This window comes from Pistacia vera, unplaced genomic scaffold (assembly GCF_008641045.1).
Source record: "Pistacia vera cultivar Batoury unplaced genomic scaffold, PisVer_v2 Contig155, whole genome shotgun sequence".
NCBI classification, from domain to species: Eukaryota; Viridiplantae; Streptophyta; class Magnoliopsida; order Sapindales; family Anacardiaceae; genus Pistacia; species Pistacia vera.
The window spans coordinates 1,731,285-1,755,391 of NW_022195630.1; the positions used below are offsets into that span (position 1 = coordinate 1,731,285).

Consider the following 24,107-nt stretch of genomic DNA (forward strand, 5'->3'; position numbering starts at 1 on the left):
TTTAGTCCTCTCCTCAAACAATTTAACATTGCTCACCAAAACCATATTTCATACAAAACTTTCGAAATTTTCTATTCTCGGATTGCAGTCCTGCAATCTTATTGGGTTCCCAATTTTTTTGTAGAACCAAGATCAATTGGAAGTGCTAGGCCTTTCTTCAATCAAGATAGCTGGCCAAATATCTGGACGGTTTTTGAACTTAAGCGTGGACTTATTGTTTACCTTGAATCTTTCCAACAATCTTTTAACAGAGTTTCACAAACATCCTGCTGGTTTTTTTATGGACTCGGCTATCCGATTCACACCTAGCGTCAAATAGGTTATAAGGACCACTCCCAATTCCCCCACTGTCCACCAAAATTTATCTGGTTTCATACAATAATCTAATAGGAGAAATTCCACCATCTGTATGCAATTTGAATAAGGTACTAGTGCCTGATCTGTCGTACAACAATTTGAGTTGCCAGCTTCCACAATGTTTGGGCAATTTCAGACATCGCCTTGCAATGCTAAAGTTGCAAAACAACAAATTTCATGGAAGCATTCTACAACACTTTGCAAATAGAACAAATTTGAGGATGATTGATTTAAGCCATAATCAATTACAAGGGTGAATGCCGAGATCATTAACCAATTGTAAGAAGCTAGAATTTCTTGATCTTGGAAAAAAAACCAAATCAATGATGCTTTTCCATCTTACAATCAAATAGATTGAGGGGTGCAATAAAAGAACCTTAAACAGACTACGCCTATTCCAAAACCATGCATCATTGGTCTCTCCCATAATCCATCAACATACTTCCAATCTTGGCATGCCATGAAAACTGTCAATGCAAGTACATTAAAGTATATGCAAGAGGTGAAATTATCTGTACTCTCCACAGATCAAATTGAAAGAACTGATCTTGCACCAATGAGTTACGGTTGATTGTTGCAAATGAGTACCAAAAGCATAGTGTTGGAATATGGAAGGATCTCAAATTTCCTCGCAGCCATTATTTTCTCGGGTAACAAATTTGAAGGAGAGATTCCGGCATCCATTGCAGATTTAAGAAGGCTTCATTTTCTCATTATTTCGAACAATAATCTCAAAGGCCTCATCCTACCATGTATCAGAAACCTAACAGCATTGGAATTATTGACCTTTCTAATAACAAGCTCTCAGTACAGATACCTCAGCAACTACAAGATCTAACGTTCCTTTCACACTTCAATGTCTCAAAAATAACAATCGCACAGGACCCATACCACAAGGAAAGCAATTTGATACATTTGAGAATAATTCATTTGAATGGAACCCTGGATTGTGTGGAAAGCAGATAGCCAAAAAAAGGTCAAAATTTTAATCCCTCAAAGAAAGAAGAAGATCCAAGCTCCAAGTTTCCATTTGAATTTGGGTGGAAGATAATTCTGATAGGGTATGGAAGTGGGCTAATTATTGGAGTGGCTCATGAGCATGCTTATTCTGCAAGAAAAACAGGAATAGTTTATGAAGATTTCCAAGAGAAAAGTCATGAAAACAATCCGGAGAAACAGAGCTCACAGAAACAGAACGTAATTTGCTTTATTCCCTTTTCTTTGCAAGAGCTAATTGACGTAGCCTTAAGCGTCGTGTACTTATTTTTTTACCATGGTGAAAGTGAGGTATGATTGAGTGTGCTCAAGTATATTACAATATTCTGAAGCTGCAATATTAAAGAGCCACGTGGACACTTAAAATAACATGGCCAATTTAGTCAAGTATATTACTTTACCCGTCTGTCTGTCTCTGTGATGACTGATGAGGCTGTGAAGATGATTTTGTCGAAGTCAAATGATCAGACGGTGGGGGACCTTTGCTCATAATGGCGAGGTGGCTTCGGGGTATTTTCTTTTTCATAACTAAAGGAAGCAGATTGAGGTTTCATTATTAAGACTTGGTCTTGCCCATCTCTTTCACAATGTTGAACTTTCAATAAAAGGGCAAGGAGAAAGGAGGCAGATTGAGGTTTTAATTAATCATGCTCACGCTGACTTGTTAGAGCCGGCTTGACTCATGAAAGCTAGATTTACTAATATCTTAATTACGACACCATCTTAAGTTAATCAGTTCATTTCACAAGTTATTGCCGGTCTTATACATTCGTTCAGGTCTAAGCGTGACATATATATTTGTATATTAAGACCTGCCTATAAATTCATCGCAATTCTCCTACTTAAGTATAAGCTCTTCATTATCTAATCTAGTTACCTAAATTATGGGGTCATCTTTATGTTTCTTCTCATTTATATGCTTTCCTTTGTGGCTCTTATTCCTTTATTTTACAATACTTGTTCACTTCACTTCCTTTGTGCAGCCACTCTATCATGATGATGAGCGTTATTCCTTGTTACAGTTCAAAGAAAGTCTACTCATAGATAAGTTTGCTTCTATTGATCCTCTTGCTCATCCCAAGGTTGCATCTTGGAAGAAAGAAGAATGTTGCTCATGGGACGGCGTCATCTACAATGAGGTTACTGGTCATTTGATAGGGCTTGACCTCACTAGTAGTTGCCTCTATGGTTCTATCCACTCTACCAACACTCTCTTCCAACTCGCCCATCTGGAATGGCTTAGCCTGGCTGATAATGACTTCAATGGCTCTAAAATCCCTTCCCATATCATGAACCTTTCTAGGTTAACATTTTTGAACGTATCTAATTCTGCCTTTTCAAGTCAAATACCATCAGAGTTCTTAAAGCTCTCAAATTTGGAGACCTTTGACGCATCAGTAAATCCTAACTTGGAGTTGCAAAAGCCAAGTCTAAAGAGCCTAGTTGAGAAGTTAACTCACCTCAAAGTGCTAAATCTTGCCCAAGTCAACATTTCTTCTTCAATACCTGATATCTTGGCAAATCTATCTTCGTTGACTAAGTTATCCCTTAGGGATTGTAAATTGCAAGGAGAGTTTCCTGCAAAGATATTCCAATTACCCCACCTTCACTTTCTCAGTATGCGGTACAATCAAGGCCTCTCTAGGTACTTGCCAGAATTTGAAAAGGGCACCAATTCAGTCCTGGAGGGATTTTAAAATAGCAATAATTACTAGATTTTGACCATCTTTCCAAGGAACAGCTTATGAAGCACTAGCAACCTTGAAGCAAACAGCAACGGTGACGGAATATCGAGAGGAGTTTGAAGTTTACTCTGCACCTTTGAAAGATTTGGGGGAAGAGATGTTAATGGGTCTTTTCATGAATGGGCTGAAAGAAGATGTTAAGGCTGAGTTGCATTTAATGAGGCCCACAAATATAAGTGAAGTAATTGAGCAAGCCCATAAGGTGAAAGAAAGAAACTGGATCTCGAAAAAGGGAAAGCCCAAAATGGAAGGGAAAATTATAATCGGGTTTCTTCTAGCCCAGAAATTGAGCGACCCGGTTGGTGGACAACGCACACAAAAACTCTAAATTCAAGTTACTCTTCAAATATCAGACCACCCAAAAGTAGAGATAAGACACCGAGGACAGTAGCAACGAGCTTCAGGGGAGATAATTTTTGTCGGCTTTCGGAGACCGAAATCCAATACAAGAGAGAACGGGGCTTGTGCTTCAGATGCGATGAAAAGTATAACCCAAATCATAGATGTAAGAGTAAATCGTTGCAAATCCTACTTGCATGGGATGATGACGAAGTGAAAAAGGAAACACCTGACCAGATCATCGAAGAGGAGCCCATTACAGAAGGTAACCCCCTAGCCCTTTCAATGAATTCCATTATTGGTATTACTATAAATAAGACTCTGAAGATTAGAGGAAGAATCGATAAGGAAGAGGTTATCGTGTTGGTCGATAGTGGGGCGTGCCACAACTTCATCTCACAGGAGTTGGTGAACAGATTAGATATATCGGTTGAGAAGGGTAAGACTTTTGGAGTGATGATAGGGAACAGAGTGACAGTAAGGGGTGAGGGAATATGTACAAGGGTTAAACTGGATATACAGGGAGTCATGGTGCAACATGACTATTTTCCCTTTGATTTAGGAGGAGCAGATGTGGTACTAGGAGTATCTTGGTTGAGTTCCTTGGGGGACGTGTGTGCAAATTGGAAGAATTTGACCATGGCTTTTGAGGTGGAAGGGAGACATGTGCTGTTACAAGGAGACCCTTCACTAGTAAAAACGGTTGTATCTCTTAAAGCCATGTTAAGAACAATTCAGACAGCAGGGACGGGGTATCGGGTGGAATTTTGTTCAATCGAGTATAAACCAGAAGTCAAGGAGGAACCTTAAGAACCTAGGGTGGTAAGAGTCCTAGAGGAGTTTCAACACTTGTTTGACCAACCATCTGGATTAACCCCCCATAGAAAACATGATCATGCCATAGTGCTTAAGGAAGGAGCATAACCTGCGATTATCAGACCTTATAGATACCCGTATTTTCAAAAAAAAAATGAGATTCAGAGGTTGGTTGGTAAGATGTTGGTGGCTGGAATCATCCAACATAGCACCAACCCTTTTGCAAGTCCAGTTTTATTGGTTAAGAAGAAAGATAGTTGTTAGAGGTTTTGTGTTGACTAGAGGACCCTTAATAGTATTACCATACCCGATAAATTCCCATCCCTACCATCGATGAGCTATAAGATGAGTTAGTCGGAGCAACAATTTTTTCCAAATTGGATTTAAAATCAGGGTACCATCAGATTAGAGTTAAGGAAGAAGATGTACCAAAAACGGCCTTTAGGACTCATAAGGGTCACTATGAATTTTTAGTGATACCCTTTGGTTTAACTAATGCCCCATCTACCTTCCAAGTCCTTATGAACACAATATTTAAACCTGTCCTGCGAAAATTTGCCTTAGTTTTCTTTGATGACATTCTTATTTGCAGCCCAGACTTAGAAACCCACATACAACACTTTTCCCAAGCATTTAAAATTCTGTAGGCTCATGAATTGGTAGTTAACCGTAAGAAATGCTCATTTAGACAGAAGAAGATTGAATATTTGGGTCAGTTGGTGTCCGAAAAAGGAGTGGAGGTAGACCAGCAAAAACTGGAAGCTATGAAATCATGGCCAATTCTAACTAACGTAAAAAGTTTGAGGGGATTTTTGGGGCTCACTGGCTATTACAGGCTGTTTGTACATGGGTATGGAATCATAGCACTACCCTTAACTCAATTACACAGGAAAGATGCTTTTACTTGGACTGAAGAGGCCCAACAAGCTTTTGAACAGCTGAAAACAGCCATGACTACTGTTCCAGTATTAGCAGCCCTCAATTTCAGCATCCCTTTTGAAGTTCACACAGATGCCTTGGGGCAGGGGCTTGGGGCAGTGCTGGTTCAGCAATCTCGGCCAATTGCGTTTCTAAGCAAAGTTTTTTCTCCACATTCCAAGCAAAAGTCAGTATATGAGAGGGAGCTCATGACCGTCTTCTTCGCTGTCCATAAATAGAGTCACTACCTATTGGGCAATAAGTTTATCATCAAAACAGACCAAAAGAGCCTTCAGTTCTTACTTGACTGGCGCATGAAGACTCTAGAGCAGCAAAAGTGGATGCTTTGTCTCGCAGAGAAAAGGGAGTTGATTACAATGCCATCACCCTGGTCCAATTTACTGACTTTGATGCTCTAGCGGAAGAAGCCCTAATATTCTCTAAAAACATGACACGTGTGCCTTTCAAACTAACTAATTCCTGCTGACTTTATCGCTCCATGTGGACCTTCTCCCTCGCTTGGTGTACCGTTTTGTGATGGGTGGTCTATCATTATTCAAGTTAAATTGATTTTCCTGTTTCTAATTCTGTGATTTAGTTGTATTCTACTATTCTTATAACAGATTGAAGGGAATCGAATTTGAAGATTGGATTGGTTACGGCAGGTTATTCTTTTTTGGGTGTTCTACCATATTTGGAAACCTTAAATTTCAAGAATGTTGAAGAGAGCATTTGAATGTTTTTGCAGGTGCAGCACAGCTTTGTGGGTGCAGCACAGTAGATCTAATTGAAGCATGATTTTTGTTTTTATTGTTTAATCATAGTGTTATTGTACATTAGTGGAGTGTTATTTACTTCGAGATTTTTTTTGGTGCAGGTTCGCTTCTTCTACTTTTTGTTGTATGTGGGTATTCCTCATTGTGAGGGGGCTGCTAGTACAAAATCTCCATGGAATGCTACTGGTAAGCCTAAGTACCTTTTTCTTTTTCCATCTTTTCTTTGGTTGCCCAATACCTTGCAGATCCATTCTGAAGCTTAATTATATCCATTTATCTAAATCTGATGCTATCAATGGAATGCAGTTATGAGCCCTTACCAGATCATAGTGGACGTGGTTGGCATGGATCAAGAAAGCAGGTGATGAAAGAATTTGGGGGGCAAAAGAGGTCCTATTGCATGGACCCACAACCTTTTGGCAGTTTAGAGTGGCATTTATACGAGTATGAGCTCAACAGCTATGATGGTTACTTTTATTTTTCGATTTGCAAAGGGTCAGATTTATGTTAAAGATTTTTTTTTTTTTTTTTTTTTAATTTCTATTGTCCCGAATGACCAACCATATGTGATTGAAAATTTTAGTGTGTTATTGCTTCCTACGTAGCCACATTGACTTGAAATTCATGTTGTTTCAGTTTTTTATGTGATACATTTTAGAAATTTGAGCATCTCAATATGACTTAATAAGATTTGGGAGTACATTCTCAAAAATCTATCAATAATGCTACGGACACCGGGATTTTTGCACTGAAATATTGTACCGGCCTATGTGTAACACACTTCTGATTTTTTTAACAATTTTTTTCGAGTGAACGGCCGTCCGTCAAATTTGGACGGCCGTTCACTCACATGGACGCCCGTCCATATTATATGGACGGGGGTCCATATACCAGGGACAGGCATCCCCATTTAATGGACGCCCGTCCATAAGTAAAATGAAATAATTTTTTTTATAAAAATTAGGGACGGCCGTTCATCCGTTATGGACGGCCGTCCCTTAATTTTGGACGGGCGTCCGCAAATAAGGGACGCCCGTCCTTAACCAAAATATGAAAATAATAAAAAAAAATTTGGGGACGATTGTCCATAAATTTTGGACGGCCATCCCTTACGTTTGGACGGTCGTCCATTAGGAATAGACGCTCGTCCATACTTTTTAAAAAAAAAAAAAAAACACTTTCTTCGCTCTTCTTCTTCTTCACTCCACTCCATCCCTGTAACACCTCAAATCCATTTTGTAGCAATCCTAATCCTCCCACTGAATTACAACATAAACAAAACAAAAATACAGATGAAACAGACTACAAGAGACAGACTGAATTTCACTGTAAGTTTAAAACATTTTCAACTAAGAAGAACAACTTTAAAGTCTTTGTCTTCCCATTTGCCCATAACTGCCAAAAGACAAGAAGAAGAAAGATACAGAGAGATTAAGAGAAAGTTGTGAACTTTATATTTATATATTTTTTATTATTTTGATGACGTTTATTCTTATGAGATTTTGTTCTTTCTGATCTTTATTTCGTAGAATTTGATTCTTATTCAGCTTTCATTTCAGAGAAAAAGTGTTTATTTGCAGATCTATTTGGAGCTCTTCGCTTATGGGTTTTTCTTCTATTGGGGTAAGTTTTTCTGATTCTAATTATGGGTTCCTCCCATTGAATTACAGCATAAACAAAACAAAAATAACCTTTAGTGGATTTGAGGTGTTACAGGGATGGAGTGGAGCGAAGAAGAAGAAGAAGAAGAAGATTTGTAATCGTTTTTTTTAAGATTTGTAAAAGATTAATTTTGGACGGCCCAAAGAATTTTTTTTTTTTTTTTTTTTTATTTGAGTGAAGGACGAGCATCCATTATTTGTGGACGCCCGTCCAAAATTAATGGACGGCCGTCCCTACAAATTTTTTTATTTTATTTTAATAGGGACGGGCGTCCATATTATATGGACGGCCGTCCCTCGCATATGGACACCCGTCCATATAACATGGACGCCCGTCCAAAATTAATGGACGGCCGTCCATAATGGATGGACACCCATCCCTAAGCTTTTACAAATTATTTTATTTTATTTTAATAAGGACGGGCGTCCATATTATACGGACGGCCGTATCTCGCATATGGACGCCCGTCCATATAACATGGACGGGCGTCCATGTGAGTGAACGACCGTCCAAATTTGATGGACGGCCGTTCACTAGAAAAAAATTATAAAAAAATGGACCGATGTGTTACACATAGACCGGTACAGAAATTCGGTGCTAATATTTCGGTGTCCGTAGTGTTATCGAAAATCTATACAGCATATGTAAAAAGTACACACCATATCAGCTTTTATAGAGAGATTGTGAATCGTAATTGTTTTTGATACCTTGCATAGTAATTATGATAATACAATATTGAATTGTATTTTCTGATCTCAATTTGGAAAAACTTGCTGGTTGTAGGAGAAAATGAAGCCGCTGAAAAGAATCTAGAAATTATAGAAACTGATGCTCAGAACTGGATGTCAGAGATCGATAAAATCACTGCAGAAGCTGAAAATTCTTTGGAGGACGAAGTCAAAGCAAACAAGAGGTGTCTCAGTGAATCCCAGACAACGTAACTAACTCAGTAAACAGGTAAAGAATAAAATTTACATGTGCTGATTATATGTTAAAATTGTGTAGTTTTTGTGTTTTTATACTTTCTGGGTTTGTTTAAGGCATTTCTTGAAGAATGGTTTCTTCATGCAACATGTTCGATGAAATGCTTGTGAGGAATGGTTTCTTACATGTGGTGTGTTTGTTGACAAATAGTTCAAAGAAGCATAAAACAAGTACTACTTGGACCTGATTGGTTTGCTTGCAAACAAATGACAATTACAACCTGGTACTTATATGTACTTAATTGGATTGATAAGTCTAATTAAATTATCTTTCAGGAATTGCAATGACTGAGCAAGACCCCATTTAATTGGATTTGTTTTTTCAATAGGCAGTATCTTTGTTCCATTTGTTTTCTGATGCATTCTGGTATAAGATACCTTTGACTCTAGTGAGCCCCTTCAAATTTACAGAGGTAATTTAATTTAATTTTTTTTTCATTTTCTTGAAGATCTTTATATGGCAAACAGGTGTGTGACTGGGACTTTTTACGAATCTTAAGAGACTCCCTGTCTCTATCTTTTTTGCGGCGGAGATTTCAGCGGCTGGGATGAAGATGACGTGTCAGAGGATGACGAACCTGAGGGGTACGAAGACACAAAGGGCGATAAAAGACTCAAACTTAACCAAATAATACCCATAATATTTAAAATTACTTTCATCAAACATATGTCTTCTTCCTATATATAGTAATTTCATATCTCATTAATATTATAGTAATGTTTGTGTATGAACTTTTTATTCTTATTCTCTTTTTATGATAAACCCATTTTTCAGTTAAGAAATATATCATTTTGTAGTTTCTGGATAAAGCAAGTATGCCACCGAGACTTGAAATTGGAAAACACTTTGTTGGACAGAAGACCAGCTCCTCGGTTAAAGATATGTGATTTTGGGTACTCTAAGGTGCTGCTTGTCTTTCTCTTTCTTATTTCTCTGACGTCATTTCTATTCTTACTTGTTATTCTTTGATATATATGATAAAAAGTCCTTGCTTAACTTTTCATGCAGTTTTCTTCAGCCTTGGTTAACTTGCCATATGTTGTTGTTTTCCTGGACTACTAGGCAGATTGGGATAAAAGAGCTTTTGATTTTGCTCCAGGAGTATTGCTGATCAAGAGTATGATGGCAAGATATACTTTTACAGCTTTATTTAAACTATTTTATAACCAAATATATCCCTTTGCAACCATAGCCTTTTCATTAAAGCTTGAAGGAAAAATATGTTTGAATATATTTCATTTGTTGGACAAGATATTTAATGTGTAGTTGCCTGGTGCACCGCTTTTTAGTTATGCATATTAATGTGATGATATCATATTGATCCATTTGTTCTCTTTGTGACATTGTAATGAGGCTTAGGTTACATTCTCTTTTCTTTTTAACCTATTTGGCACCAGAGTTCTATTATATCATTTCGTAGTTTGATTTTGGCTTACAAAGTGCATGTCTTAGTATTATGACTGAAATAATGCTTTCGTTGTGTTGAAAATGACCAATAGTTGTCGTGTTTTAGATTAATTATTGACAATGTCAATTTTCGTATAATCCCCTCCATAGTAAGCAATTACCAAGCCCTGCATTCTCTTTAACAATTATATGCTACCATAAAAGAGATTGATTAAATATATGGCTCTTAAAGTCACTCTTATAAATATTTCGCCATGCCTTCCATTGTAGATAAAGAATATTGTTATGAGCCCACAACCGAATTCTTGCCAGATATTTGTTGGGGTAGTTTCCTTTTGTCTTTGTTGTGTTGTCCATTTTTGGTTAGCTCTTGCTTGCCTAATCCCTCTCACCCTGGCACTTTTTGAACTTAAAACTTTTATACACAGTCTTAACGGGTGGAATTCAATTTAATTGCCTCTCTTGAATGTTCAACAAATAATTAATCATTTCAGTCCAAGTTTGGTATTCAGCTGGAACAACACTTTCTCATGCATAACTTTTCCCATAATTCTTCAGCTATTTCTCTGCTTATGTGAATCGTAGAAGTTTTCAGGAAGTCAGGGACTCAGGGTCTTAGCTTGGTTAGGATATTGAGAGAGATCAGCTCATTGAGGGTAAGCTTGGTTAGGGAAGTCTGTAATCTTATAACTTTTTCTTAACTGGAGTCTGTTTACTTGCATATTCTAAATTTGCTGATTTATACTGAGTGCAGTATTGCAAATAATTTAGTATAGAATAAATAGCTGGGTGATTTTGAATTAACATCCGAGGGCTTACATTGAGTATTGCAAATACCAAGTTGTAAAGTAAGAATATAAGCATCAGTAATTGGGATTATTAGCTGAGAGCTGTAGATTTTTAAGTGTTTTTAATGCTTGGGCAACAGACTCTATGGAAGACTCCTTACTAAAACTTTTTATATGTCTTTGTTCAGTATGCTTGCAGGAAGGCTCTTGCAGACAGTCAACCAAGAATTCGTGGACAGTTTGCAAAGACGGAAGAACCGGGCATGTCCAGGAGGCAATAACTCTTAACTAATTCGGTAAGAAGAATAGGAATGAAATAGCTAGGTCTGATGAAGCGTAATGCAAAGAATGAGTAGTAGTGAAGCCTGGCAAAGAGAATTAGTGGAAAGCCTAAAGAGGTAATGCTAAATAAACAAGACCCCCCTCCCATCTCCTGCAGAAGTAGTCGATCTCTTATTGTCAGAGAATCCGTTTGGCGAAGGTAGCGGACCTCCTCAGCAATTTAAATACTTTATGTTTGGTACTTGGTGTAGATTTCAAGGACACCATTTGTAAAATTCACCTCAGGATGGATGAATCCAATGCAACAAAAGATGTAACTCACTCTAGGATTGAGTAATTGGCAACGAGAACGCAGAAGGTTTGTATCTGTGTAAAACTGTTTTAAGCAATAAGCTAAAATTAGCTTATAAGAATTTGAAATTTTAAGTAATTATGTGTTTAGTTAAAATACTTATAAATGACTGATAAGTAGTTAACGTGTTTGGTAAAATGTGACTCATAAGTATATTTTATTATAAAATAACTAAAAAAAGTACTACATTAAATAAGAGTATATTATAGAATTTTAAAATTAAACAAGGATAATGTGGTAATATATTTGGTTAAACTAACTTATAAGCATAGTGCTTAAGTAAAAAAAAAAAAAAAAATTTTTGCTTATAAGCTCAAAAAAGTTATAAGCTAGTTTGACCAGTTTATAAGCTTAGACAAATACCCCTTTATTCTCTCTTATGGAAAATAGAAGAGTTACCGTCCAAAGTTTTTTTTTCTCATATATATAAAGTTGAATACCCCCCTTGGTTGTTTGACACGTAGCACATTTTGAACTCATTTTGGAGCTGTAGAATTGTTTCATCTTAGCACGTAGGATTTGTAGTTGTCATGTGTTTGAATTTTATTGATGATAATGTAAACAAATATTAATTATTGCATTAATATTTCAAATTCAAAGGTAAAAGTATGTTTGTTTGAATGACACATAGGATTTTTTTTTTTTTTTTTTTTTTTTTTTTTTTTTTTTTTTTTTTTTTTTTGAGATCTATAATTGTTTTATTTTGGAGCTTTAGAATTGTTCCCTCTTGCCACATTGGATGTATGGTTTAATGAGATATTAATGCATTGCATTGATATTTCAAATGTTCATATCAACCCAAATATTTCTTGATTAGATTTAATGAGATATTAATGCACTGCATTGGTATTCCAAAGGTTCATATCATCTTGATTAGATTACGTAGCACATTTTGGAACTCATTTTGAGGTTGTAGAATTATTCCATCTTGACACACTGGATTGACAAGTAAGATTTGTAATTTAATGAGTCCAATCAAATTGCTCTATCTTGACACATTGAGTTTATATTTATTGCTCCATCTACAATTAATAATTAATAAAAATTATTGGATCTGTATTAATAATAATAATATAGGTACATTGCATTGACATTTCAAAGCTGTAACCATTTTGATGTGTTGGATGTGCATTAATAACAAGTATATATGTGCATTGGATTGCCATTAATAATTGTGGTTTAATGACATCTGTCTAGGATTGCTATTAATAATTATATAGGTGCATTGTATTGACATTACAAACCTTTATTCGTATTCAATTCGTATATAATTGTGTTGACATTCCGAAGTCTAAATAAATAGACATAAAGATTGGATTACATAGGTGCATTGCATTGGTTATACTAATAATTAATAATAATACTAATTATATCGGTGCATTGCATGGACGTTTTAAGGATCTAATTATAATGACACATTAGATTTGTGATTGCCATGTGATTAAATTTTATTGGTGATGATGTAGATAATATTACTTGTTGCATTAATATTCTAAAGTCTAAATAAATAGACATAAAAATTGGATTCCATCTATAAAATATGTCAAAACTTGCCGCATATATTATGCATATTTAGTATTAGCTTAAGAACAAAGGTTTAGTTGAGTTCTAGAACTAAAATCGGTTTGGAATTTTAGACCTTAAAAGCTAAGCCTAGCCTAGCCTGTATCTCTAGAACTAAAAGGAAAAATGGAATTAGTTTCAGTGTAAGTACGTACCATGACGTCGGGCTTGTTCTTGTGAAAAGGAGATGAAGCCTTGTTTGATCTTTGGAATTGAAAACTGGAACAACTAATTCATATTTCCAATCCATGAGAGGAGCCTCTCATTCATCTCTGGAATCCATGCCCGGAAGAAAGTGGCAGCTCTGTTGGCGGTCAGCAGCCACGGTGGCTAGTTTTTGTTTAGTTTACAGGATTTTTGTATGTGTTTGATAGACCCTCGAGTTGAATTACTTGCGAGCTACTTGAACTTGACTCGATGTTGGCTCGAAATTAGTCAAGTCAAGTTCAAATTCGAATAGTTTGAGTAATTAATCAAGTCGAGTTCGATCACAGTAGAACTTGACTCGATATATTCGCTAGTATTTTCAAGTTCGATGGTTAAGTTGATAGTTTTTAAAGTAATAGGGGTCATATGTAATTTTAAAATTTGCAAATTTACCCTGTTAGATGAGCTCCAAATCAAGTTCGAATCGAACTCGATCAAAACTCAAATAAAACTTGACTAACACTCGATTAAAACTCGATTATATGAACTTGAATTCGAACTCGATTTCCAATTTCCAATTTCAAATGTCCAGTTCAAGTTCGAACTTGATTTCTTGGGCCTGATCAAGCTCGAACTTGAACTCGAACTCGGTATTGTAGCGATTGAGTCAAGTTCAATTTATCAGATACTTGACCCGACTCGATTGGACTACAGTCCTAGTTGCCGTTTAAACCCCTTTTTTTATTATGGTAAAAGTGGGGTGCCATTAAGTGTGCATTAGTTTATAATATTCTGAAGCTTCCAAAATTAAACAGCCACCTGTACTTTTAAAATAACAAGGTTGGTTTTGTTAAAGAGTTAATGACATTTTCATCCTTAAGGTTTAAACTTTAAAGTATTTTCTTGGTCAGTAAAATCTAAGAAAAACCATTTAGTCCCTCTCAGACTTATGTGGTTGGAAAAAATTAAACACTACAAGGGTATTTTTGTCATATTACACTTTTTAAGAATAATAAAATGAAATCTAAAAACTAAACCATCTAATTTAATAAATTATAAAATAAAATAAAGGACAATATATTATAAAACAAAATTTTATATGAGATTTTTTTTTTAATTTTGTTTTCGAAAGTAGGAATTTATTTTTTAAATGTTTAATTTTAGTTATGAAAATGATTTTAATTTTTTATTATAAATTCTATTCATTTTTTCTTTCATTGTAATAATATTATATTAATTAATCTCCCAAGTGCTAATTGTTTTTTTTATATTTATTTTTCATAATAAGACAAATGAGGGTATAATAGACATTTCAGCTTCTGGTTTATTATATTAAATAACAGGCGATGGTCCACTGTTCCGTGATTACTATTCCTGGCCTTGCCTAATTTAATAAATTAACAAATGAATTGTTTTTTTTTATATAAATTTATCTATTAATAGGGTTTATAAGTATACTTTGCAAACAGAAACACCTCCATGTGTTGCAGCCATTGAACTCCTCTAGGTTTTGCTCAAAGTTTAATTTGAGCCAAATGTATAAAGAGGCTTATAAAGGCGGTCAGTCTGCCACAGGACAAACCCTAAGATAGGATCAAAAACAAAAATTTAACCAAGATAAAAGAGCTATACAAAATATTATCTCCCAATACATATCCTATCACAGGACAATCCCTAGATTAAAACAAAAACAAAAGCTTATACAAGACCATCTTCAAAACATTAACAGGACAACCATCACCAAAACAAAATCAACCAACAAAAAATCACCCTTTAAAAGTGGACATTGGTAACCCCAATCCCAAGCAAGACTCCTATTACTTATGAGCCTTTATTTCTGCTTGCACTATAGCTTTCTTTTTTTTTTTTTGGCTTGTTCACCTTATTGGTTTATTATATTGAATTTGGTTGTGAAATGGAAATCCAATATTTTTTTTTTTAATGACCGGGGTGTCCATGCTAGTTTATGCACACCTCAACTAATCTTTCAAGCCTATTGAACACCCTACAAGCTCAATGTTCGAAAGTGAGCCACAAATGTGATAGGTGGCCACAAGCTAGTTCAAATGAAATCAATGAAGAGAACAAACCTTCTTGATCATTAGGCCAACCCCTTGGGGTTCAAACAATCTTTGAAACTTATGAATAAAATATTTTTCATAGTTAATCTTAATCGTAATTTCACGGTAACTTGATCCCCAATTATTTCAGGCTTTGATTCCTGAAACTTTAATTTCTATGAAAATCAGTTTATCATGGAATGGTCACTAGTAAATGCAGTCTGAATCCCATTGGTAGTTCATAAATGTATTCTAATCGAGAATTCATGATCCTATGAACTTGTATCTGAACTTTCATTAATTCATAATGCAGTAGTCTATCCTTGCTTTGTGTTATCAAACGCCGCAATACACATCCTAATTATTGACCAGCTTTTTATTGTCTATGTAAATCCAGGTGCATAGTAGTTGGATTTCACCCACTGGTTATTTGTGAAGAGAATAATGAGGAAATCAAAGCAAAGAAAATTTGAGTCTCTACCCCATATCTTCACGAAACTTGGAGTGGTAAGAAGTGAAGCTTCTTTCTGTTCAAAATCCTCGGTGAGATTTGAAGATCTCTTAGAATTTTTAAAAAATCTTGTTGAGGCCATACTAAAACCTTTGTGAACTAGTGATAAAACTTCATCAAATGGGAGTTATATTTCTTCCATTTCTTTGCATACAACTCCTAGCTGTTCTTTTTGCTTGTCAGAATGCGTATCTAAGCAAGCATGGTTGCACTGAGTTTGCTCGCAGGATAGTGTAGCTTATATAGAGAATCCGGATCTCATTGAATCTGTGAATGGGAGGCCAGTTTTCTGTAAAATGGATACTTCATTCTATGATACTCGTTTTCACTCATAATTTGTTTGTTGGTTCCTCAGAGAAATGGTTGATGGATTTCTTCTCCACAGAGTCAGCTCCCTCGAGATTGTGCGTATTCAGTTTCAAAATTTTCAAATTTTTGTGCAATCGATTAGGTTTCGATGTCTATTAAAACACTGGTTGATGCATGTTTCTATGGCAAGTGACCTGTTTTGTTACCTCGGCTGGGGAAGTCGTGTACAGAACGGTAATCCAACAGAGGGGTAGGGAGGCCATGTAAATTTTTGTAGGAAAGAATAAAAAAACCACAGATCTTCAAAGCCTTGTTGCAGTTGCTTCCAAGATCTTTTTATTTATTGATTCGTTATATTTTGCCTCTGCCTCTTTCATGATATAATAGGGGTGTTCAAAAGAACCGATTAGAACCGGAACCAGTGGGTACCTGGGGTTTGGTTCCGGTTTCTACCCAGAACCAGCCATCAACGGGTAGGTTACGGTTCCAAATTTTTAGAACCGGCATTATCCGGTTTTGGTTTCGGTTCCTACAGTTAGGAACTGGAGCCGGAACCGGAACCGAGACTAATATAAAATAAAATTAAATAGTAGGGGGTTAATAAAAAGTTTTGTAGAAAAAAGTAATGTGAATACATTTATATTTATATTTGATAACATTTAAAGTAAGTTGGTTTGACTTTTGAGAATCTACCTTTACAAAGTAATGGAGTCTGTAATTTTGAATTTGTACTTTTATTTTTGTTAACAAATGCCAGGTTTTTTTGCCATTTTAAAAACATTTGGGGGATAATGAATTTTACAGGGTACCCAGAATCGAAACCAGAATCATTGTTACAGGTTCCGGTTTTGGGTACCCAGGAACCGAAACCGTCGGTTCTGGTTTCGGTTCCAAATTTCAAGGACCCGTCGATTCCGGTTCCGGTTCCTTAAAAAAAAGTAGAGTACTCGGAACCAAATACCCCTATGATATAGGCAAATATTTATTCTACATTCATAAGCTTTCTTTGTTGATAGTCATAGTTTGGTTATCACCAGTCTGTTTTAATGTTATAGACATTGCAAATTCTATTGCAGGGGGAAGAAACTTCCGTACATCCGTTGCAGCATGCCGAATCAACACATGTGGCATGCATGCACATTACAATTGGTCGGTTGAACATGCAACCAATGTACAACTACAATATTCTCCTGTGCGGAATGCTATAGACATTGTTGTTTTGCAGCTTCAAGCATAGGATGTTAGTAGGGTTTGTATGAGATGAAGCTTGCTTAGAGTTAGAGCAATCATTTTAAAGCCTCATGTAATCATGATTTACACAAGGATAAAGAGCAAGAGCAAGAGGAATATGGTTACACAAAAATTTTCAATTGCAACTCAAAATTATGATTTGCATTTCTGTATATCACTTTACAATGACCAAAACACCCTGAAGGGAAATGACCATAATGCCCTCGCTCCACATACATTCAGTTCATTCTCACGATCTAAATTGTTCCGCATTGCAAAATATGTACAAACATGGTAGGAAAACATAGTTTCACTGGAAATTGACAATGATCTTGATGTTCATAAGTGTCTTCATAAACTACTTACATAGAAAGACCACCAACAGGAACCAACCTAGGAGGAAGCCAAAGTATATCTTTGGATAGTGTAAAGTGACTATCCCTAAAGATAAAGGCATTAGAACATTGTAGATGTCATTGTGATATAAGAATGTCATACTCACAAATGGGACTAAATAGATGATGACAATTTCATATTGAACAGTAATAAATCGATCATTCTTGCAGTATTTCCAATTGTTTGTTGTTGTTTACTATTATTAGTGCATCGTAATACTCATTTGCTATTATGGGATATATCAAGTACTCTTGAATACTTGTTTGCCTCTGGTGGTCACCCCTATTAGTAATTAAGGTGGATTAAACTTAAGACCTCTTGCATCTAAGAGTCCTAATTGATTGCTGGGCCGCTCAATGGTTGTTGCCACTAATGCATGTTAGTACTAGTTACGCTTGACCTCAAATATTTGTTTAGAAGTTAGAACAAAGAAAGGGATAAAGTCTTTAAACCCCCTAAGGTTTTCCCAGACTTTAAACAACCTCAGGTGTGTGCTCTAAACTTTTACCCCGTGGAAATCGAAGTCAACTCTTCCGTCCTCAACGACGAGTTCATTGCCCACCGTCTGGGTCTTATCCCTCTCACCAGCAAGAAAGCCATGAGCATGCGCTTCTCACGTGATTGCGATGCGTGTGACGGTGATGGCCAGTGCGAGTATTGCTCAGTAGAGTTCCATTTGAGAGCGAAGTGCATGGGCGACCAGACTTTGGATGTCACCAGTAAGGACTTGATCAGTTCTGACCATAACGTTGTTCCTGTCGATTTCGCCGATTCTTCTGCCTACGATTCAAGTGATCAGCAAAGGTGAGCTATTTTAACGTCCATGTTTATAGTAAGATTTTTAATGTAATTTTATTGTGTTAGTGGTAATGTTGTTAAATGTAGTGCCTTTATGTTCTTTAAGAATTACTACTATAATTTTAATTTCTGGGATGTTAAATAAAAAACCAAAAGGCGGAATAGTTTTATGATATAACGTGGTTACCAATGTGTCTTAGATTCTTTAAATATGCTATTATAATGGGGACTACATTTGAGTTTGAGAAGCAGGATGTGTTCGGTTCAATTTTCATTCATTTGTCACTTCTAGGAGCCATTTGTGGAACAGTTCATGATTTTCACGGGCCTTGAACTTACGTGGTTCGAATGGATTACAAGGGTTCATTGGGGAGGGTTGCCTGATTTTTGTTTATGGATTTATAGATTTTCTTTTCATGACTTGCTAACTTTGTTTTGCATTCTTTGGGGCTTTCATGGTTAGCTTGCTTACCTTTATGTAAATCTCCTTGAATTTAATTTAAATGTTTTAATTGGCCTGAGGTTTTTTCATCTAAGAAAAGGGGTGGATCAGAGTTTCATATCATTTAAATTCCTTTTTCCAATAATGTTCTCCGATACTTGACTGTTGATTGAATAATAGTTTTAGTGTAATGGTAGAAAAGTTGTTATTAATGTGTCGTTGAGTTGGGGATTATAGAAGTATACTAACTTTTTTTTTTTTTTTCTGAATACAAGCATCTCTGGTATTGTCTATGTTTTTCTGTTATCCTGATTTATGGGGATAATGTAATGCTATAGAATTATTTGCTGTTGTGTCATGTGTTGTAGTCATTTTGGGTTTTTGCAGCTTTCACTTCCCTCTTGGTCCTTCTCCTTGTAAGGTGTACATTTTGTTTAAAATATTCCTTTAAATTTGACTCTACTGCATTTGGTCATTCTATGGCAACAACACTAATTCAACCAAGTCTTGTTTAATCATCAACTATTCCTTGGCAATAAATTGCTCAGAATATATTGGCTGATCCAAATAAGTTCTTGCTTATTTTTCTCTGTGAGAACTCAATTTCACCCGGCCTAAAGTTGATTATTGGGGCAGCCTCAAGGTTTTACATGTCTATAACTCATGTTTTAATTCAGGGAACTGCCCTAAATTTTCATATTCATTATGTTTTTCCTATCTAAAAATTCCATAGAATAGATCTAAATTCCTTTCTCTTTTTTCTCCCTTGATTTTCCCTTTTCCTCTTGAAACTTCAATATGATGTTTTGGCCTGTTGTGAAGATTTATGCAGTTGGCTACATAATTCACATGTTGAATTTGAGTTGGTTTATTTTGCATCTAGGGGCATTATCATTGTGAAGTTGCGTCGTGGGCAAGAACTGAGGCTTAGAGCAATAGCCAGAAAAGGGATTGGCAAAGACCATGCAAAATGGTCACCTTCTGCAACTGTCACTTTCATGTACGAACCAGAGATCCACATCAATGAAGATTTAATGGAAACTCTGACGCTTGCAGAGAGACAAGCCTGGGTTGAAAGTAGTCCAACCAAAGTGTTTGACCTTGATGAAGCTACTGGACAGGTTGAAATCCCTTTATAAAAATTACTCTAAATAGTCTTAGGCAGCTTCATATGTTCTCCTTGTATGTTACAGTTAAAAGATGCCTGTTGTTGCAAGAGGTAATTCCAGTGTGAAATTGTCATTTTGCTCCTAGAAGACATAAAAAACTAACTTCACTCTTATCTGAAATGTCTGATATGAATAACAGTTAGAGATATTCCCAAGATAGAGGAAAAGGTAGACCTAGATGCGGAATGTTTATTCTTTTTATTTTATTTTTGAGCGGTTTACATTGGTGAATATGAATATTACATTGCAGAAACCTTTGTGGGCTCTTTTCTGTAATATCATAGCATCATTCTATTAGGTTCCATTTTTTTCCTTGATATTTTAGTGTGGTAAATTAAGAAATTTAAATAAGCTATTGCCCTGTGAGAGCTGCAACTTGTTTGTAGACCGCTTTAATCTCTTTTTTAGAGTTTGGGATATTTGAATGTGTTAATTGTATTATTTTCTTCCATATATTTTTCTATTCTTTTTTCTAGATCATTATATGATACAGTTAATATGAACGACAGCAACAAGGGGACAAGATGTTAAAGTAGGGAATTTATTGGAGTGGTAAACAGCTCTGCTTGTGTGGTGGTGTGTCGCTGAGTGAGATGGAGTGCTGCAGTAGAAAGAAAATGCATATTTTCAATTGGGTATAGTGACTGGAGAAGAAGAAAGTTTATTTCTATCTATGATGGCCTACATCTGAGGCATTTTATTTCAAGGGGATATGAAGGCATTATTGGGAATGGTAGGATTTTTAGCTTGTGGATGCCGTTATTTTGGGTTTTTCCACTGAACTTGCATGCAATATGTAGTGAAACATACTCAATATTAGTAATCACGGGAGCACACCTGTTTAGGATAGAAACAATAATGTGGCAGTTATAAGCATGATGCATGATGTTGTGGATAAGTCAATGTGATTTTCGCTTGGAAGGTTAATACTTAGTATTTTCGGGGCCTGGTTTACTTGTATTTATCTTATTATCTGCCAAAATTCCTATGTATCATTATTCTAATTTGCTTAAGATGTAATCTATTCCTTCAACAATTTTCCTCTGTAAAATTATGATCTAACCTTTTGAAGTGATTCTAAAAATTTATAGGTTGTAGTGGTTGATAATGAGGCATACACTTATGATGAAGAAGTGATTAAGAAGGCAGAAGCCATGGGGAAGCCGGGACTTGTAGAGATCTATGGCAAAGAAGACAGCTTTATATTCACTGTGGAATCTACCGGTGCAATTAAAGCTTCTCAGATGGTACTGAATGCCATAGAAGTTCTGAAACAAAAGCTGGATGCAGTTCGTCTGTCTGAAGATACCATAGAAGCTGATGATCAGTTTGGTGAACTTGGAGCACATATGCGAGGAGGATGATTGTATTAACTTCAACTCGTTTTGGTTGAAATTGACTTGACAGATACGAAATCACTGATTTGCCAAAGCCTGTAAGCCAAACATTAAAATAGATCTTATGCCGGTGCTACGATTTAACCATGTTGAAACTGTTTACATGTTTTACTGTATATTTTCCTTCTTAGAACTATTCTATGGCTATTCTGGTCTCATTTTGACCCTTCTGAGATGTTATGTTTTTGGTGTATTCTGTTTCACGGGTTTTTGTTCCGCATTGGACAAAATTCTGTGCCAACATTCTCATTGTCAAGTATGATTCATCGCATGTATAAAATTATTCTTTTTGTTAGGGAAAATGAAGCAGCATCAGCCACAAGAGTGCTTTTTGACTTCTTTTCAAAACTTTAATGGTGGTCCATCACAATTCTTTGAAAACCCAAGGGTGGTTTATAAAATTAGTCCTTTTACAATAAGTTGTTTGAGATGAGATAAATATTTTGGAATTGTTTGGGGGTGGCAGAGTGATAAGTTGGTTTAAAAATTGTTGGCATTACATGAGATGCTCATTGGCTAGCATCAACACATTAACTATTTAACAGAAGTTGCACCAAAAATAACTACAATTACATAAGAAGTTGCATCTTTTTCACATACATACCAAGGTTCTAGTTGCCAATTAACATTCATTCTGACTTGGGTAGGGAGGCCCCATTTGGGTCATCACTCACCATTTCCCACCACCACCTCTATTCGCACGGCTGACTCTTCAAGCCGGATTTCTAGTTGATTTTGTTGCCAGAAATTCCCCTTACACTACCATCACACTCCCCACAACCCACTCTACAAAACCAGCACCCCTATCACTATCCCTTGCTCGTCGATCACCAACCGTACACCGCACGACCTTTCAACTTCTAAGCTGATTTCCTATCGTTTTCAATGTCGGAAATCGTCCTTGCCACCACCAATCGATTCCCTGGATCTCCTCTCCAAAAGCCCCAACAGTCCCAATCCCATTTCCTCACCAATCGTCGGCAATTGAAACTTCCCCACCCTAGGGCTTTTTGAGTTTTGATAGATTGACTGGGTCTGATTCATTTGGTTTTTGCGTTTGTTGGGTTAAAAGACAATTGAGGAATGTTTATTTGCAGTATTTGTAATTTGTCATCAGCACTCCCCAACACCGGCAGTAATTGTCAGCAATGGAAGAGGATAAGAAGAGAAGAAAAAAAGGGAGGTTTTTTTTTTTTTTTTTCGTAAATTACTATATTTCCCACCTAACCTAGAGGAAAACATAATATTTTGGTAGTGAAAGAGTATTTTAAAAGTGGACAGGTATAAATTTGTCAATGAACCATTTTTTGGGTGGGAACATGTCGGTAAGTCTCTCTTGGAACCCAAGGCCATAAACTCCACTGGCCGACAACATTTTCTTCTCTTGTCCCTTCTTGTAAATGCCATTGTAATCCATCTCTACATGTCTCTTCTTGCATAGGCATTATTGGAACTGAAGAGATGGATGACAATTTATGACTGGCACCAGAAAAACAAAGCGATAGAGAGAGAAAGATTTTTAACTAGGACGACTGCCAAGTGCCAATAATGTCCCCGAACACCCTATTTAGAGATGGCATTGGCAAAAGCATCTGTTGCACTTGGGCCCTACTCTTCTTAAAGATGGGGTTGTTCAAAAGCGGTTAACGGAAGAAGTTAACTGTTTTTTTGAACCAAACCGGTTTTTCGGTTCAGAAAAATTCCCAAACCGAAATCGAACCAGGTAACGGCTTTAAAAAAAAGTGTTAACTGGTTTTGAACCGGTTTTCCCTTTTTTTTATAAAACTTATTTTTTTTTCTAAATTAAATTGTAAATATAAATAATACATATCCAAATAAAAATTAAACATTCATACAAAAGTTTGGTTAACCTCTTTTTACTTTTTCTCGAACCGGTAACCAAATCGAAAATTTGGTTTTTTGAATTTTTCGAACTGTAACCGAACTGTTTTTTCAGTTAACTGGTTTTTTGGTTCGATTTACGATTCGGTTACCGATTCGATTCCGTTTTTGAATTTTTTTGAACACCCTACTGAAAGACCCTATTTTAATGAATTTGATTTGGGCTCTTGGAGACCCGTTTTTCCACGTCGGCAGTCATTGAGCTCCTCAGGGTTTCAGTTTCAAGCTGTGTCTGCTCAAAGCTGAACTTGAGCCTGCATTTATATGCTCCCACTAGCTAATTTACTTAATTCATTTTATCAATGTTTTGTGTTTATAATTTGGTTTTGTTTTTTGTTTGTGTGTAAGCTTGGAAAGGGATTAAATTTCTCAAGTTCTCAGAGGACGCTTGAATTGCTGAAATAAAATCCAATGTTTCAACATGAGAATGCAGTAGTTTCAACACTTGATGGCTGAAGTTAACGTGGTTGTGGACATGAATACATTAATAAAAGTACTTACTAAGTGAAAGGCATTCTTATATTGGCTCTCAACACAGTAAATAAGGGTTAAGTAGATAAGAAATAGGTAAAAATTGAAGTATTCAGTTCATTCTCATGATCTAATTGTGTTCTAAATTATAAAATATGTATAAAAATATGGAATTGACAATAATCTTGATATCAGTACGGATGTTCGGTAAGTGCTACACAAAGAAGGATCAACTGTTAATGAAATCACCAAGAGTCACTTTTAAGTGCAAGTTAGACTAGGTTTTTGGA

At 36.0% G+C, this 24,107-nt stretch overlaps 1 protein-coding gene and 1 long non-coding RNA gene across 5 annotated transcripts; both read left to right on the forward strand.

Annotated features, from left to right (window-relative positions):
• The first annotated feature begins 6,259 nt into the window (after positions 1-6,259).
• LOC116124692 lies at positions 6,260-9,935 on the forward strand. Of its 4 annotated transcripts, XR_004127242.1 has the most exons (6): positions 6,266-6,391; positions 8,393-8,566; positions 8,744-8,816; positions 8,922-9,005; positions 9,404-9,496; positions 9,602-9,935. It is a non-coding gene; the product is annotated as an uncharacterized LOC116124692 (long non-coding RNA). The 4 variants fall into 4 exon arrangements; XR_004127244.1 differs by having other exon boundaries at positions 6,260-6,308; positions 8,744-9,005; XR_004127243.1 differs by having other exon boundaries at positions 6,266-6,442; positions 8,744-9,005.
• An 8,059-nt stretch (positions 9,936-17,994) lies between these two features.
• On the forward strand, positions 17,995-21,602 carry LOC116124734 (DNA-directed RNA polymerases II, IV and V subunit 3-like). Its single transcript, XM_031410466.1, has 4 exons — positions 17,995-18,016; positions 18,109-18,442; positions 19,762-19,999; positions 21,139-21,602. Exons 1-4 carry the CDS (start codon positions 17,995-17,997, stop codon positions 21,409-21,411), a joined length of 867 nt encoding a protein of 288 aa, XP_031266326.1. The 3' UTR covers positions 21,412-21,602.
• Positions 21,603-24,107: the final 2,505 nt, after the last annotated feature.